Source organism: Mastigoproctus giganteus, chromosome 11 (genome assembly GCF_048544385.1).
Source record: "Mastigoproctus giganteus isolate SK-2022 chromosome 11, ASM4854438v1, whole genome shotgun sequence".
Lineage (NCBI taxonomy): Eukaryota > Metazoa > Arthropoda > Arachnida > Uropygi > Thelyphonidae > Mastigoproctus > Mastigoproctus giganteus.
In genome coordinates, this window is record NC_143585.1 from 145,379,216 (window position 1) to 145,398,870 (window position 19,655).

General features: G+C 37.0%; 1 protein-coding gene across 3 annotated transcripts in view; it reads right to left on the reverse strand.

Moving 5' to 3' along the window:
- LOC150078498 (tRNA:m(4)X modification enzyme TRM13 homolog) overlaps positions 1-19,655 on the reverse strand; it is a 376,145-nt gene that overhangs the window by 130,985 nt on the left and 225,505 nt on the right. For all 3 annotated transcript variants that reach the window (XM_090385143.1, XM_090385144.1, XM_090385145.1), the window contains exon 9: positions 9,549-9,623. In XM_090385143.1, the coding sequence (XP_090241269.1) occupies positions 9,549-9,623 (75 nt within the window). The remainder of the gene's footprint in view (positions 1-9,548; positions 9,624-19,655) is intronic.

The following is a 19,655-nucleotide window of genomic DNA, read 5'->3' on the forward strand; positions in this document are numbered from 1 at the left end:
GACTATTTAAAATTATAATCATTTACAAAGTGTTATGTGTAATTAATATGTATAATAATTAAGCTACGTACGTAAGTATAAATTTATTTTTATTTTGCTAACCTATGGATAATATTCTTCCGATTTTCATGCATCATTTAATTAGTAATAAACTTTTGATAATAAAGTGAAAATCTGTGCTTTATATCTTTATTTTTATAGCCTGTGGATCATATTCCTCGATTTTCGCTTATTAGAATCAAAATTCAATTTGCAAACGTGATCACTATAACTGGCACTTACTGTACTTGGATTTCAGGAAAGCTTTTGATACTGTTGAACATGGAAGACTGCTGTACAAACTGGAGCAATATAGCATTAACGGCAAGTTGCTACGGTAGATAAAAAGTGGTTGAGTGGGAGAAGATAGAAAGTGGACACTGCTTTTTATGGACTAATGTTATTAGTTGAGTCCCCCCAGGGTTCATTGTTGGGCCCATTTTTGTTTTCTGAATTTATCAACGATATTGATGAAGGTATATCAGGCTTAATGTGCAAGGCTGCAGATGATACAAAGGTTGGCAGGGTTATTAATAACAGCATGCTACAGCAACAGGATCTAGAAAGGATGGGCAGATGGGATGAGAAGTGGCAACTGAAGTTTAAAATTGACAAATGCAAAGTACTGCATAGTAGAAGTAACCCCAGAGAAACATACTAACCGTGTGGTACTACACTCAGGGTGGTAGAGAATGAAAAAGACCTGGAGATAATTGTGCAGTCAGATATGAAATTTTCTGAGCCCTGCAGGCAGGCTGCAGGAGCAGGTCATGGGGTCTCGTCAATGATATACAGGAACTTTGCTCGCAGGAATAAGGAGGTGTTTTCCCTTTTTAATAAGGCAATGGTCAGCCATGCCTTGAGTACTGCATACCGGTATGGAGGCTTCATTTTAGGAAGGATGTAGAGTTGCTAGAACGAGCAGAGAAGGGCAACGAGTGATGAGGGAAACAAACGATTGGTCTCAATAGAAATGGCTTAAGTTGTGTAAACTGCAGTGTCTGGAGACTAGGCACCTGCGAGGTGATCTCATTGAGGTGTATAAGGCCTTGAATGGGTTGAGCACGCTCAAATGTTGATGGGATTCTTCCTCTTGCTCAGATTACGAACCTTGAGAAAAGACAGTTGTAGATTAGACGTGCAGAAATTTACCATTAGCCAGCGGGTAGTTGATTGCTGGAACAACTGGACAAATGTTTAGAGCAAATGGATGTGTGAAGTGGGATGTTTTTTGGCTTATACTGTATAAGCTTGCTTTCTTGCATCACATGCCTCTAATAACGCTAACATACCACATAGCATTAGCATTAGTAGAGGCATTTGATGCAAGAAAGCAAGCTTATGCAGCATCAACAAAAAAAAAAAACAAAAAAAACAAACCACTTCCACTTCACCCCTCTGTTCATTCGAAATACCTGCCCAGCTTAGCCTTAAATTTATGTAGGCTATCAACTTCCACGACAAGGGATGTAAGTCTGTTCAACCAACCAACTACCTGCTGGCTAAAGGCAAATTTCCTCACGTCTATCCTACATCTGTCTTTACTCAATTTGAATTTATGCCCTCTCAGGTGATTATTCTGAGCAAGAGGAAGAATCTCATCAGCACTGAGCATGCTCAAACCATTCAAGGCTTTATACACCTCTATCAGATCACCTCGCTGGTGCCTAGTCTCCAGACATTGTAATTTGCAAAACTTAAGCCTTTCTTCGTAAGAACACCCCTTTGTTCCATTCACTAATCTTGTTGCCTTTCTCTGTACTCATTCCAGCAGCTCTACATCCTTCTTGAAATGAGGCCTCCAGACCTGTATACAGTACTCTAGGTGTGGCCTGACCATTGCCTTATACAAGGGAATAATCACCTCCTTATCCCCTAGAAAAATTCCTGTATATCATTGACAATACACCATGAGCTACTCTTGTAGCCCGTCTGCACTGCTCAGAGAACTACATTTCTGCCTGCACAATTACCACCAGGTCCCATTCATTCTCTAAATAACTGTCAGTGTAGTACCATAGAGTTGATACATTGCTCTGGGGTTGCTGTTTCCCATATGTAGTACTTTACATTTGTCAATGTTAAACTTCATTTACCACCTCTCAGCCCATCTGCTCAACCTTTCCAGATCCTGCTGCAGCAGCATAGTGTCAGTGGTGTCCTTGACAACCCTGCCAACCTTTGTATTGTCTGCAAACTTGGACATTAAGCTTGATATACCATCATCAATATCATTTATAAATACAGAAAACAATAATGGACCCAACACTGAACCCTGAGGGACTGCACTAATACCATTAGTCCACGATGAACAGTGTCGATTGATTACCACTCTCTGTCTTCTCCACCTCAACCACCCCTTTATCCATAGCAGCAATTTGCCTCCAATGCCACACTGCTCCAATTTGTACAGCAGTCTTCCATGTGCAACAGTATCAAAAGCCTTTCTAAGATCCAAGTATATAATATCAAAGTTATTCCCTGCTTCCAGTTCTTTTGTGACTGCATCATAGTATCCAATTAAATTGGTCAGGCAAGACTTCCCTTAACAAAACCATGCTGTGTCCGAGCTATAACTGAAGTCTTGTCTAGATGATCCTGCAGTGCTTCTTTAACCAGTGCCTCCATAAATTTTCCCGGAACAGAAATTAAACTCACCGGTCTATAATTACTTGTGTCAGCCTTTGATCCTTCTTTGTGAATTGGGGTCACATTAGCACATCTCCAGTCTGTGGGTACCTCCCCTGAATCCAAGGAAGCTCTCATAATTATGGCTAAGGGTTTGCTTACTTCCTTTGCTGCCTCCTTTAATATAACTGGATAGATCTCATCCACCCCAGGTGCCTTTCTTGTGTTTATTTTCAACAATTTCTCCTCCACTTTACTCTCAGTTATTACAAGATTCTCTAACTTACTGCCAGAGTTGAATTCACCTCTGGCATTCCCTTTGCTGAATAACTCCTCAAGTGTGAGTGTCGATGCAAAATATTCATTTAGTTTGTTAGCTACCTGAGCAGGATCATCAACAGTTGACCCACCGATATCAAGTGGACCAATCTGATTCATCCCCTTCTTTCTAGAGTTTACATAAGTAAAGAATTCTTTGCTGTGTTTCTTTGCATCCCTTGCCAAGGATTTCTCGTAATCTGCCTTTGCCTGCCTAACCTCCTTTGTAACTTGGTTACAAATGTTTAGAGCGAATAGATGTGTGAAATGGGATGTTTTTTGGCTTATACTGTATAAGCTTGCTTTCTTGCATCACATGCCTCTAATAATGCTAACATACACACATAAGGGGACATAAATTTAAATTTAAAAAGCATGATTGCAGGAGAACTATGCATTCAGCCAGAGTGACTGATTGTTGGAAAATCTTCCACTGAAATTGTGAAAGTGGCTACTTTGAACAAATTTAAGGAAGAATTAGACAAATTATTAGAGGGGATAGAAAGATGTGGTGAGAATGTGTCCCCCCCCCACAACTGATGTTGTTTAAGCTTGCTTCCATGCATCATTTGCTGCCTCTAATACTAATATTTATATCAATATCATTAATAAATATTAAACACAATAAGGGCCCTGATGTATCCCATGCATAATGTTAGCCCAAAAAAAGTGGTGGCTACTTTTAACTCTGTCTTCTCCCACTTAACCATCTCTTTATCCACAGTAATAACTTGGCCCTAATGTCAAACTGCCCACTTTATAAAACAATTATGAACAAATCCATGCCTGTGATTGCCTTATAGCTCTAGTCATATCAAAGTGATCTTGCATTACTTGTTTAACTACTAACTCCATTATTTTCCCTAGCACAGCAGTCAATCTTATAGGTCTCTTTATTTAGTTATCCACGTTATTGTTTGAACCACCACTGTAAACAGGAGAGACATTTACTGATCTCAAATCTACAGGTTCCTCCCTTAAATAACAGGCTCAACTGCCTGCACGGTTGCAGCTTTTAATGTAATTGAGTAGATCCCTCAACCTCTAAACACCTGTAATTTTAAGGTACATCAATTTTTCTTCAATTTCCTTTCAATTATCCTAAAATTATTTAACTCTCCATCAGCATTAGACAGCCTTCTGATATCCCCATGTCATAAAAATTCATGACTGTAGATGAAGAGTATTTATTCAATTTTCAGCAACCTGTATGGGATCATCACTCATATCAAATGACCAATGTGATTCATTCTTTTCCTTTTAGTGTTAAGATATGCAAAGAAATACCTGCTACTATTAATTGAATTCCTTGCCAAAATTTTTTTTCTCATCAGCATGGCATGCATAAGCTATGAATCATTTGATTACAGAGTAATTTGTATTTATGATAGGCATCCTCTATAACAGTATATTGGTTTGGCCACTTATCACTCATTTGGAGAGGTCTAGATTCGAGTACAGTCATAGAATGGAGGAATTTTGTAATCTTAGAATGAAGGAGTAGGGTTTTTCAGTTTGCACAACATGCAAATCTGTCTGTGAAAAAACATACACATACTTGTACAGACATAATAAATAATAGTGCAATATGATCTAATGTGCCTAAAATCCAACAACAACTATTACTTCACAATGCATAATTATTGTACATATTTTTATCACAATTAAACTTATCAGTTCATCTGGCATCCATTTTGATTGATGCCAGATATCATGAACAATATCTCTTACTCAGTACAAAAAGCTTAGTAGCTTCTACTTAGAGCACTTCCCATTTAGCATTCATATTTGTTAACAACATTCTGGACCGTTGGAAAAAAAAAAAAATTAAAACTATTATAATCTCCTTTGCAAAAGCAAAATTTCTTCCTTTTATCCTTAACAGCAGTTATTTATTTATATTAACCTTTAAATAAATCCCACACTGATAACACGATGATCACTGTAGCCTAGTTTTTTTTTAACTGAAGATTCCTCTGTGGTCCAATGCAGTGTCCCCTGTTGGCATGATTCCAATTAAAACACTTGTTTTTTTTTGCTGTTGGTACAAATATTGTATTGCCATTTATGATGTTTATATTCAATTGTTATTGGCGAGTGTTTTTTTTTTTAAGTCTTCTTCCGGTTGGATGTTGTAGTCACTGCAACCACCAGCGTTACTGATTATGAAATTTGTTTTCTTGCTGTGCTGGCATCTATTTATACTTCATATAAACTATCTGAAAAACTAATTTGATGTTTATTCATGTTTATGAAGGGCACTGAAAAGTTTGTGAAAGGGTAGTGGTTTAGTTTTAAAAATGTCTGTGCTTAACATATAACACTTCAGTTAAACATTAAGTAAGTTTCATGTGGTTTCAATAATGCATTTTTTTAAAAAAAATTACAACCCAAAGACAATGGATTTGTGTGATGAAAATGATGACGAAAGATAGTCACCCAATATCTGGGAAAAAAGGGACTAACATCGAAGGCAATTCACGAGGGTATGGTATAATACTGGGGGAGGAGGTCCCTACCTATTCCATGGTTAGGAGATAAGTGGATAGCAGAATTTAAACAAGGGTGGAAGAGCCCGGAAGATGACACATGCTGTGGAAGACTTGCAATGTCAATCACTCCAGAAGTTGTTAACAATGTGCATGATCTGGAGATGAGTGGTCAACAATTGACACTTCGGTATATTGCCAGTTTCTTAGGCATTTCATCTGAACATGTGTACATAATAACAGAGGTCCTCACTATGAAATAGATGTCAGCACAATGGTCCTAAAGTTTACAAGAAATCAAAAAAAATGCACAAGAGTTCAAGTGAAGGCAAAGTATTTAAATATCTGCATCATTTTCAAGCAGATCCAGCAAATTTTCTTGCAAAATTTGTGACCATGGATGAAATACGGATCCATCACTTTTGGCCAGAGACAAAGGAGCAGTCACTTGACTTTCTTTGGAGGAAGTCAAGTTAATTTCTTCTGCTGGCAAGTGACTGCACTGGTTTTATAGGATTCTGATGTAGCATTGCTCTAGTGAATAATCTTCAGAAAGGCCAGTCAGTCACAGGCATATTACACACACACCTTGTGAATTGTTTGCAAGAAAACAAAGGAAAAACACAGAGGAAAACTTGGCAAAGAAGTCTTGTTCCACCATGGCAATGCACTTACTCAACAAGTTTGTCATTGCTGCACTGCATGAGTGTGGTTTTGAAATCTTGGATCATTCCCCTCCTCCCATATTCACCAGATCTAGCATCAAACTTTAATTTATTTCCTAATTTGAAAAAATACCTGGCTATCCATTTTTCATTTTCCCATCAACTGTGACATCACTACTACAGTGGATGCACTAAAGCAATGGTGGCAAAAGTGCAGTGACTCCAAAGGGGAGTATGTTGAAAAGTAATATGTTATCAGACTCTTCAAATAAACCCTTCAGACTCAGGCCAAGAGCTTTTCAAATGCCTCTCACATATTCATTTGATAATGGCAGGTGGGTAGCACTGTTTTACCTCCCACCCACCCCTAGTTCCGAGTCCAATGAAATTTGTATTTCTGCTGTGCTGATGCAATTATTATACTGTCCTCTATTTATACTTCATATAAACAGTACGAAAAACTACAGGGGTACTGATGTTTATATTGAACTATTAATTGTTAGGTTCCCCTCTTCAGTGCAGAAGTTGCAGAGTAATTTATACTTTGTCAGAGTGAAACATTTAGACATGCTGTTAAGATCTCATAAAGGTCTTTCTGAAGAAGAAATTGAGCAACTGCTGGACCTTTTTGATGAAGAAATTGATGAGAGAGGGAAAAAAAAGGAAACTTTCACTCAAGACAGTTTCACCCTCTTTCCATATTGATGGGACTGGGTTTCAGTTTCAATTAAACAAATTAAAGGCATTTTTGATCTAATGGACACGTACCCCCTAGGGGTACTTTGGGTGTTGCATTCAAAAGGCAGATTTTCATATGCTTAGTTTTTAGTAAAGTATTTATCAGCTAATTGAAAACCTTCACTTATTTTACTGTGTACAGTAAACCCCTGCTATTTGCGGGGGTTACGTTCCTGAGAAATGCCATGAATACCGAAAACGCAAATACTGAGTTATGGCTCCCATAGTAATAAAGGGGTTCCATTCCAAAGTATGAAATATATAAGAAAAACTAGTCTAAAATTTTGTCTATGTATGTATTATATGTATCTTCATAATATGACTATGTACATAGACAGTACATAGTGAAATGCAAGCATATGGCATCGAAATGAAAATAAGAAACAATTTAATATTAAATGTAATATTTATTAGAAATTTCAAACAAATCTTTCAAACCAGCGCCTTTGCTAGCTAAAAAACTTATCCCGCCAGTGCTATCACCAGTTTTGCTAAAGCGTTGATAAAGGAGTTTTGCCTTTTCACGAATGATGAGTGAACTTAATGGAATTTTATTTTGAGTTCGGTCTTCTATCTACAGATTTAAAGCCTTTTCCGTTTTTTCTAATTTAACATCACGTGTTACAGAGCAAATTTTTGAAGCAATTAGCGCATTTTAACGGACACTACGGTGGATTTTTTCTTCCGATTTCTAGATCGATCGTACCGTTGACTCATTGATTTTATAATGTTTTGCCACTGAGGAGACACTTTCACCATTAGAAATTTTGTCTAATAACTCAATTTTATTCGCTAATGTCATCACCTTCTTTGATCTTTTCACATTTCCCTTGTTATTCGTGGCCATATTTTTCTACGGGTTAGAAAGAACTTGTCAACAATAAAGTCACTTTCTTCCGTTAACACATTCGAAAAAGTCTGTTTTACACTGCAAAACGGTAAATTTATCACTTTTGTAAGTATATCAATTTATAAGCATATAAATTAAAAGCAAACGACGAAACCTTCCATGACAAGCGCATAACACATACTGAACAAGGAGTAGCAAGAAACATCCACGCCGGGATTTTGTCACCCCTCTCCCCCCATCCACTGAGGGCTGTTTTGACCGGGAAAGATAATTTTAGCCACGCCCATGTTTTTTTATGGCAATAATGTTCACAGCGTTTCAAAATTCACATTTTTTTTAGGTTTCATTTTATATTAAATCAGCGACCGCGAATACGCGAATAGAGGGAGTTTACTGTATTTACATTTCTGATGCCCTAAAATTTATCTTGTTTTGAGAAAACTAAATCAACTAATTCTGACTTGACAGAAGAAAGACATGACATGACATGACATTTTTATTAAGCAACCTCTGCCAGAAGCTGACTAATTCAATCATAGTGAGAAGAAAGTGCAAAAATGTCTCTGTCCTCCCCAATCCAGATTGAAAAAAGGTTGTCAGAAAAGCCTGCAATAAAAGTGTCAAATCATTTTAATAATTTACCCACTATCATGTTATTATCAACATGGGACTAAATGAAATACTGATACCAAAACCAAACCAATCAGATAATTCACTCTTGAGAATCAGATCAAGAATATTGTTTTCTCTTATAGCCACTCTAAGCAGTCATCTAGCAAGTCCAGATGTATTCTACTAAATAACAAACAGCTGATCCAGTAATTCCAATATGAAATCAGTAACAGAAAAGTTAAAATCCCCCACAATAAGACATTCTGATTTGATTTCCCATTATTTGTCTATATACTCATTCATTATACCCACTGCATTCATTTGGCATACAACTCTCATTGTTTTTTTCCCAGTGCTTATGTCCAAACAGAGTGACTTAACATTGCACTGGCAATCTGTATTGACTGGTGATACTATTTTTGGAATTAAAATACACTAAAATAAACCGGGATAAAAACGATAAAAATCAGGAGCTTTCGGAAGCATCGGCTTCCTTCCTCAGCAGTAGCAAAACTTCCTGCAGCACGTCCTTATATAACAGGCTCACGGTACTTATACATGTGGTTCAGTCGGTGCATGGTCTGAACTGAAAGCGGAAACAGCTCGGGAACAGTTCAAGCAAAACCGTTCATCCGTACTTAGGATGATAGTTTCAAACAGAGGATGCATACGCATGCCTCTGTCCCTATTCATAATATTGTGATTGGATGAACAGATTTGTAGGCTCTTGAGCCATTTACGGTTCCAGAACCCATGCGCTCGATCCACAATAACCGCATCCTCTGGGGAGATTTGATGCTGCTTCAAATCTTCCCAGAGACATAACTGGCATGTGGTCATTATATTAAAATGAGCAGAGCTGTTATTGAATGAATTCACAGAATTGCAATTGAAAAAAAAAAATAATAATAAATAAATAAAATAAAAGAAAACAACATATCTGCATATTTCAAAAATAAAAAACAGCTAAAAATCAGAAGAAAACTAAACCTAACAACAAAAAAAAAAAAAAAAAAAAAGGCAGAAGACACATCCGACTACTGAAATTTTTCTAACTAAATTGGAAGAGTTCAGAGGTATGAACACCATTTTGGTTTAAATTTCAATGGCAGAACAAATTATGATATCATATCTGATGTCCCCTTTCTCATACAGGAGAGACTATGGTTTTGTAAAGCTGCAACCTAGCACAGATTGCATCAAACTTACCGGTAGCTGCTCCACACAAATGTTTACTAACCGCAGTAACTCTTTTTCCATGAGACAATATGTTAGGCACTTTACCTACAATTTAAGAAAATTGATTTGAAATACACTTTAAAAATTTCACTCTTATCAATGTTATCTCTATATACAAAAAATCATCTCTCTCTGTCTCTTAAACATGCTAAAATTAAAAATAATTATATTTTTTAAGAAAAAAAAAAAAAAAAAAAAAACCAAGCAAAAAACAGTAGGTTGAAGCTAATATGATTAGATAAAATTTCCCATTTTTAATTATTTCATAAACTATTCATTTACGCAGGAAATAATTTTGTCATTTAAACACACCACTCTCTGTAAAATAACTAAGAAACCTTAAGTTCTTGTAAGGTTTACAGTTTTACAAATGCAATAAATTACCTCTCTGTAAAAACATCCCATCTCCCTTAAAAATGGTTATTTTCCTAATATAAACAATAATTTGAAAAACATGTTTTAACAGAAATAACCATAAAAATTTCCGTTTTAATAATTTCATACTATTAATTCACATATAAAATTAAAAGCACTGTTCTAATTCCATTATACACAACTTATATAACTGTTGCACGTGCGTGCACATGTGCATGTAGTATAGAAGCTACTAGCCTTTTTATACCAACTAAGAAATACTCTTCGAGGCTTAGACCTAAATGTATGTTAGATGAACTGATAAGATTTGTGGAAGAGAAGAAAAATGCGTGGGGTGCATATAAATTATCAGGTGATACAGAAATCTATGGTAGACATAAACTAGTCTGTGATCAAGTCACATAGGAGGTTAGGAAAGTTAATGCAGATTATGAGAAATCTTTGGCAAAGAATGCAAAGAAAAACAGCAAAGACTTCTTTACTTAACAAACACTAAAAGGACTGGGATTAATCATATTAGCCCAGTTGATATCAAAGGTTCAACTGGTGATAATCCTGCACAGGTTGCTGACAAACTGAGCAAGTATTCTGCATCTATATTCACATGAGGAATACCTTAGCAAAGTGAATGCCAGAAGTTTATCAACCTCTAATAGAAGGCTAAATGATTTTGTAATAACTGAGAGGAAAGTGGAAGAGAAACTGTTCAAGTTAAGAGGAACAGGAGTGGATGAGATCTATTTAATTATATTAAGGGAGGCAGCAAAGAAGGTAAGCAAAAACACTTAGCCATAATTATATGAGAATCCTAGGATTCAGGGAAGTCTAAGTGGACTGGAGATGTGCAAATTTATCTCCAATTCATAAAGAGGGAATATTAAAGGCTGACATAAGTGATTACAGACTGGTTAGCTTCTGTTCCAGGGAAAATAATGAGGTCAGTGGTTAAAGAAGTAATGCAGGCCCATCCAGGCAGGGGTGCAGATATATAACATCATGTTATATAGGTTCAGTAACATCATGGGTTTGTTAAGGGGAAATCTTGTCTGACCAATCTGAATGGACACGATGATGCAGTCATGAACTGGATAAAAGATAATACTTGGATTTCAGGAAAGCTTTCAATACTGTTGCACATAAGACTGTTACATAAATTAGAGCAATTTGGCACTAAAGGAAAGTTACTGCTATGGACACAAGCGATGGGGTTGAGTGGGTTATCATGTACATTGTTCTTTGTGGATTAATGTTATTAGTGGAGTCTACCAGGATTTGGTGCTGGGCTTGTTTTTTTTTTTTTTTTTTTCCCTGCATTTATTAATGATATTTATGATTAACCCAAGGAGCTCACATCTGGTTAGTATGGGCTTGGCACACCCAGGGTCTTGAGCTGGATATCATCATCACTCTCCTTCTTGGTGATTCCTCCCTCCCTCTCTCCCTCTCTCTCTCTCTCTCTCTCTCCAGGTAACTCGGAAATTTTTTTTTTGGCTGGTGCAGCATAAGCCTCAGGTTTCCTTGCTCATTATGTGCCTTTCTGTGGCATACTTGTTCATCATTACTTTTGTTTTAACCATATTCATCTTTAGTCCAAAATCCTTACTAACTGTGCATAACTGATTTTTCTCCAATTCTTTGGGATTGTGGCTTATGACCACAATGTCATCTGCAAATCATAAATAGTTTAGGTACTTTCCATTCACGTTCACTCCTTTCTGCAACCAGTCTAATCTTCTGAAAGCTTCCTCAAGGGCAGCAGTAAACAGCTTCGGAGATATTGTGTCTCCTTGTCGAACTCCTTTCTCGATTTTAAATTTCCTACTGTCTTTGTCTAGTCTAATAAAGGAGGTAGCGTTCTCATATATTTTCTTCAAAATCATAATATATGGGGTATCTATGCCTTGTCTTTCCAGTACCCGAAACATTGCCTTATGCTGTATGGAGTCAAATGCCTTTTCATAATCCACAAATGCCAGGCATAATGGTGTTTTATATTCATTTGCTTTCTCCATTAGCTGTGATATTACATGAAGGTGATCCATAGTTGAGAATCCTGTCCTAAAGCCAGCTTTCTCTTTCGGTTGATTCTTATCAAGTATTCTTTCTAATCTGTTAGTAATGACCCTTGTGAACAACTTGTAGATGTAAGATAACAAGCTAATTGGTCTATAATTTCCAATTTCTGATTTATCTCCTTTCTTATGCAGCAAAACTATGATTGCATTATTCCACTGCTTAGGCGTCACATCTTTTCTAATGCGCTTTGTGAAGAGCCTTGCCAGTTTTTGTGTTATGTCTCTTCCTCCCAATTTTAACAACTCTACAGTAACTTCATCTTCCCCCGGGGCTTTAGAATATTTTAAAAGACTACAGGTCTCTACTAGAAAACAAGGAACAGAATTTTATAGTATGGCTAAAATATCTGATAAAGCTTAAGAAGCCTTTTGAGTAGGCGAACTTGTGGGGGAAAAAAAAAAAAAATTTCAACTGATCGCAGAAAGTGATTTTACCAGCATGTCAGGTAATTGCAAAAAGTATTTTGGGAGAGGAAGCTGAAAAAAAAAAAATAAAAAATAATAATAATGATAGATCACTTTCAAACAGCACAATTAGCAGGCATATAAAAGAAATGTCCGATGACATCGAAGGAAAATTTGTTCGAAATATTAATAATTTTAGGCGACTGTTTGAATTGCAAGTAGATAATTCTACAGATATTAGCGGGAAAGCTCAATTAACAGCATTTGTCAGGTTTATCGAAAATGGCACAATTAATATTATTATTATTTATTTTTTAGTTGTAAATAACTCACCGGCCAACATATTTCCAAAGTAATGAATAATTATTTACAAAAGCGTGATATATTATGGAAGTCGTGTGTAGGCATTTGTACTGATAGTGCTCCCGCAATGACAGGAGCACTAAAAGGATGTGTAAACTTAGTAAAAACGACACAATTCAAATATTATTACAACACACTGTTTTTGACTCAGAGAAGTTCTAGCAGTGAAGATAGTCATACCCGATTTAAAACTTGTACTTGATCAAGCAGTTAAAACACTCAATTATATCAAAAGTAGATCACAAAAAATATGCATTTTCAGAAAATTATGCAAGGAACTGGAGTCTGATCATGATCACAAATGCATACAGAAGTTCAGTGGCTATCAAAAGGAAAGATACTTATGCGTATGTACGAGTTGCGTAAGGAAATGCTAAAATTTTTTCACTGGAGCAATCAGAATTTTGTGATTATTTAAGTGATGAAATTTGGTGCTGTAAATTAGCTTTTATAGCAGATTTATTCACGCAGATTAATAAATTAAATATCAGCAGGCAAGGCAAACAGGAACATTTACTCACTTCTACTGACAAGTTATTCACCTTTAAAGAAAAGTTGAGTACATGGGGAAAAATGTGTAAATGAAAAAAATTTAGATGTTTCTCTTGACTGTCAAAATGAATTATACTAAAATAATTAATGTAATAAGCGAAATATTAGAGTTGTTAAAGACAAAAAACTAGGCATTACTTTCATTCCTTTGATACCAAAAAATATTTGTGGGTATTTGTAATCCATTTGCAACAAACAACCTTCCAACGTTAGAACTTAATTTGCAAGAGGAAGAAGAAATTGGTTGAGATCTGTAGTGGCCAGTCACTGGAAAATTCACTTTAATTACACTAATATGGGCAAATTTTGGATCAAAATTCAAAATGAATTTCCACGAATTTCGGAAAAGGCAATTAGAAATTTATTGCCGTTTTTCACTTCCTACTTGTGCAAAACAGGGTTTTCCACTTTAAACGAGATTAAACAAAAAAAGATAGACTGAAGTCGGTAGAATAGAAGCTGAGAGTAAGCCTATCCACAACAAACCCTCATATTAAAAAACTGTGCCTCTCACATCAAACCAACCGTTTCACTGATTAAAATGTTATAATTGTATATTTGTTTGTTTTTATATAATTATGTTCATTTTTTACTATATAATATTGGTATAGACGTACCATAGTTTACCCATAAATTAAACTACTTATATAGTGCGAAAGGCATCCTTTTTGTGCTATATCATGGAAGCAAAATTCAATGTGAAATTGACATTGGATTTATTGTCTCAAGTGTGAAGTTTTGAATGCTTCTTCCTCCATTAACTGTGAAGAATAGTCCAATAATAGGGGAGTAATATTTGAACATGTGTGTCATTGCCTAAACACACAAGGAAAACTTAAGTTTCAAAGATTACGCAGAAGTGGACGCAGACACTGAACGTTTCAGGATATGCGTGAACGAAGAGGAACTCACTGCAGATGTAATGTAATCTTTCGAAATTTGTAGTTATGAAGATGACAAGCCTATTGTGGTTGAACAAAAAGTTTCAGTGAAAGATACTCATCAATGGTCTGAACTTGTACTTTGATTTTTTCACGTGCAACCTAAATGCAAAATTGAAATAACTGCTATCATGCACCTACATAATTCTCTTTTAAAACATGCTCTACCATTGAAACAGCAGGTTTTCACAAATTATTTTAAAGTATGAAACAGTTCTCTTGTTAGGTCCTGACAGGTATGTAACCTATTTAGTGAAATTTACAATTTAATTGTAACCTTACTGCACTCTACAATCAACGCAAAATTTACAATCATAATTTTCTTGTTTAATACTGAAGTACATATTATAAATAAGATTACACTACATTAGATTAATAGAATTACATTAAAATTTCAAGCTTTTACTTGTTTTGTTGCTCATTTTATGAACAATTGACATAACATCCTTCCGATATAAATACCATTTTTCACAATCCCCTGGGGGTTGTCATATAGAGCTTAGACTGTATTTTGTATTTTTTACTTTGGTAGTATGCATCAATTGAAATTGCCGACCTTTCCTTTTAGCAGTTCTTTGCAGATAGCAGTAAATTTCCACTAAATATTCATCCACTTTTTTCCTTTTTTTTTTTTTTTTTTTTAAATGAAAGGTGACCGCAATGGGAAATAGCATGGAATCACTTTGATTACTGCCATCTGTTTCATTTGAAAATAGTATATTTTTCAAAGCCATTACCACTTCTTCACTCCCTAACAATTCCTACTGTTTTTAGATCTTTCACAACCATATTTTTTGCTATTTCACTATTGAGAACCATACTTCTGGACATGCCTGCATGATCAGCACAACCCAGAGGAAGATTATGTTCTTTAACAAAAGATTTAAATAACCATTAGGCATCTTAGGCAAGTAAATGAACATTAGCCATCTTAGTGTTGTAATCATTGTCGTTAACATATATTTTTGAATTTCTTTCTGTGCACTGCATACTGTCCTTATGCTTATTTGTTAAAATATATACACTGTACAATTAAAACTGCTCAATAACTAAAACAAAGTTTATATACAATTTTAAAAACACAATAATACACTGATATGAAAGTTTTCATCAATTGGATGTTGTGATCAGCAGTCACATCTTCTCTTTCTTGGTGATTCTCTTCTACTTTTGACTCTCTCTCTCAGGGTAATTTGGACATTTTTTTTGGCTGGTGCAGCATAAGCCTCAGACTTCCTTGCACCATATGGCTAATAATAATAACAACAAATAACAATATGACAACTCTCCAATGCATCACAACCGAAAAAAATGTGCAACTTGTGAAATGTTTGCAGACTTTCTAAAACAGGAAATGATTTAGCCAAGGAGGATGTCTGTGTGTGTGTGTGTGTGCTAGATGCAAAGAGTGTCAAGAAATTAGGAGCCAACTCAGCGTTCAGATGGACGTCTATGAGAGTTTGAAGAGAAGGGTAGATGCCCTTGAAAGAATTGAAATGGAGACCCCATCAAACTCGCAGCTGCCCAACTCAATACCAGAGCTCAATGTTGTGCATCAGGCAACACAGTGGCAACCTTCAGGGTAGAATGTGCTGGTACCACAGGAGCTGGTTATTGTCAATGACTCAATTGTCTAGAAATATATTCTGCAAAAAGGATAGGTGGATTAGGACCACGGTATGTTTGCCAGGGGCAAATGTTGATGATGTTGTAAAGCAGATTTCATCTTTTAAGGGCACAAAGGGTGATACTGTTGTACTTGTTGCACAAATGACATCAAGAGTAGATCTGTAGAATTATTTAACAAGTACAGGTCAATATTGAAATAAAAAAGTCAGGAGTTAAGGTTTAAATTTGTAATGGTCTGCAATTCTGCAGACATGAGAGGGAGTATATGACAGAGCCTCATCCATCAATTCGGCCAAGAGAGAGATTGTGCAAGGCCCATGGGGTCAAATTTTTCTCAGTGTGGTCTGTGATTGTTAACAGCAGAGATTGTTTCTAAAGGGATGGGATACACTTAAATAGAAAGGGTGCAAGAATATTTGCTGATGCTATCGATGCAGAGTTAGGTGGGTCGGAAAACTGCTAGCTTGGGGGGGGGATTCACACACCAATAGATTAACAGTAGCCACAGGCAGATGCGAAAGTGATTCTTGCACTGCTTCTATTGGAATGAGTAGCAGCCCGGAAAGCGAGGTGCTGGAGATTTCAAGGAGTGCTGGAATCATCTTGGAACAAATAAGTACGTGGATAGTGCCAGGGTACCTAAGAGTAAGAACAGGTGCATGTATACCTGCATGTACACCAATGCTAGGAGTATAATATATAAATTTCATGAATTTGAGGTGCTGGTGAAGACATCAAAAGCTGATACTGTTGGGATATCAGAGTCATGTTGTCACACAGAGATAAGGAATGCAGATTTGGAATTCGGGGAGTACAATGTGCACAGAAAGACAGAAGGGGAGGAGGGGATGCTGTTAAGAAATGCATAAAATCTAAGGAAGTGCATCCAGTTGACATGGACGGACAGTCGAGTTTTGAGCCAGTTTGGTGTGACATAAGCACTGGGAAAGGAAAGTTGAGAGTAGGAGTGTGTTATGGGCCTAATGACTCTGATGAGTACAACGAAAAACTGTACAGAGAAATACAGAGCGGGTCAGTAAATCAGATTGGCTTATAATGGGGGGTTTTAACTTCCCAGATATAGACTGGAACTTGTGGGTAGAAAGGCTATTGTAGATTTATTGGATGATTGTTTTCTACAGAAGCATGTTTGAGAGGCAACCAGAGGGAGTAATACTCTTGATCTGATTACCAGCAGGGATTATTCATGCATTAAGAATCTGCAGATAAAGTAACCACAGATAAAGGTGACTACAGTGGTCTCAGAGATTTTTTAAATTCTATGCAGTCGGACCAACTGATGACGTTACCAACATCATCATCATCAACCATTTTTAATCCACTGCAGGATGATGGCCTCTGCAGCAACTTTCCAGTTCCTTTTGTTTTGTGCAATAGCCATCCATTTACTACTCACTAACTCATTAATTTCATCTGTCCATCTCCGTCGTCGTCTTCCAGGTTTTCTTCTGGTTCCTCTTGGGTGTCATTCTGTTATTATCTTAGTTCATCTGTCATGTCTTCGAGCTTTGTGTCCTACCCAAGACCATTTTAGTTTTAGTTCTTTAGTTTTGATAGGAATGTCCGCTACTTGAGTTTGCTACCTAATCCATGTGCTTCTTATCTAACAGATTCCTAATATAATTCATTCCATTCTTCAGCAGACACCTCCGTAGCCAGGTAGGAAGGAGCGGCAGTGCGTAGCACACGATTCTTGTTTAGACCGGGGTTCGAGCCTGTCACAACCAAATACGGAGAATGCGGAAAGGTCAGGGAATGATGACCGCATATCCCCGAGCAATATGGCCTTAGTTGCTAATGCTCCTAAAAACCAAAATAACAAATAACCATTCTTCAGTGTGTAGTTCTCAGCTTTTCTTCCATTCTTTTGGTGAATGCCCAAGTTTCATTTCTATAAGTCATGGTGGGGAGTATACATTGGTTTATTAGCATTAGCATTAGCAGAGGCATATGATGCAAGAAAGCAAGCTTATTCAGCATCAGCCAAAAAAAAAAAAAAAAAAAAAAACACTCCCATTTCACCCCTCCGTTCGTTCGAAATACCTGTCCAGCTGAGCTTTAAATTTGTTTAGGCTATCAACTTCAACAACAAGTGATGGAAGTCGGTTCCACCAACCAACCACCCGCTGGCCAAAGGCAAATTTCCGCACATCTATCCGACATCCGTCCTTCCTCAATTTGAATTTATGCCCTCTGAGGTGATTATTCTGAGAAAGATGAAGAATCCCATTGGCATTGAGCATGCTCAAACCATTCAAAGCCTTATACACCTCTATCAGATCACCTCGCCGGTGTCTAGTCTCCAGACTCTGTAATTTGCAAAACTTAAGCCTTTCTTCGTAAGAGCAACCCTTTGTTCCATTTACTAATCTTGTTGCCCTTCTCTGTACCCGTTCCAGCAGCTCTACATCCTTCTTGAAATGAGGCCTCCAGACCTGTATACAGTACTCAAGATGTGGCCTTACCATTGCCTTATACAAGGGAATAATCACCTCCTTATCCCTGCTAGAAAAATTCCTGTATATCATTGACAAGACACCATGAGCTACTCTTGCAGCTCGTCTGCACTGCTCAGAGAACTTCATATCTGCCTGCACAATTACCCCCAGGTCCTTTTCATTCTCCACCACTGTCAGTGTAGTACCGCAGAGTTGATACGTTGCTCTGGGGTTACTGTTTCCCATATGCAGCACTTTACATTTGTCGATGTTAAACCTCATTTGCCACCTCTCAGCCCATCTGTTCAACCTTTCCAGATCCTGTTGCAGCAGCATAGCGTCAGTATTGTCCTTAACGACCCTGCCAACCTTTGTATCATCTGCAAACTTGGACATTAAACTTGATATCCCATCATCAATATCATTCATAAACACCGAAAACAACAACGGACCCAACACTGAACCTTGAGGAACTCCACTAATAACATTAGTCCACGTTGAGCAGTGTCCATTGATTACCACTCTCTGTCTTCTGCCACTCAACCATCCCCTTATCCATAGCAGCAATTTGCCTCCAATGCCACACTGCTCCAATTTGTGCAGCAGTCTTCCATGTGCAACAGTATCAAAAGCCTTTCTAAGATCCAAATATATAATATCAAAGTTATTCCCTGCATCCAGTTCTTTTGTGACTACATCATAGTATCCAATCAAATTGGTCAGGCAAGACCTGCCCTTAACAAAACCATGCTGCGTCTGAGCTATAACTGAATTCTTGTCTAGATGATCCTGCAGTGCTTCTTTAACCAGTGCCTCCATTAATTTACCTGGAACAGAAGTTAAACTAACAGGTCTATAATTACTTGTGTCAGCCTTTGATCCTCCTTTGTGAATTGGGGTTACATTTGCACATCTCCAGTCTATGGGCACCTCCCCTGAGTCCAAAGAAGCTCTCATAATTATGGCTAGGGGTTTGCATACTTCCTTTACTGCCTCCTTTAATATAACTGGATAGATCCCATCCACCCCAGGTGCCTTTTTTATGTTTATCCTCAACAATCTCTCCTCCACTTTCCTCTCAGTTATTACAAAATCATCCAGCTCACTGCCAATGTTTACTTTACCTACATCATTCTCCTTCCTGAATAACTCCTCATGCGTGAATGTAGATGCAAAATACTCGTTTACATTGTTAGCCACCTGAGCAGGATCCACAACTGTTGAACCATCAATATCCAGTGGACCAATCTGATTCATCCCTTTCCTTTTCGAGTTCAA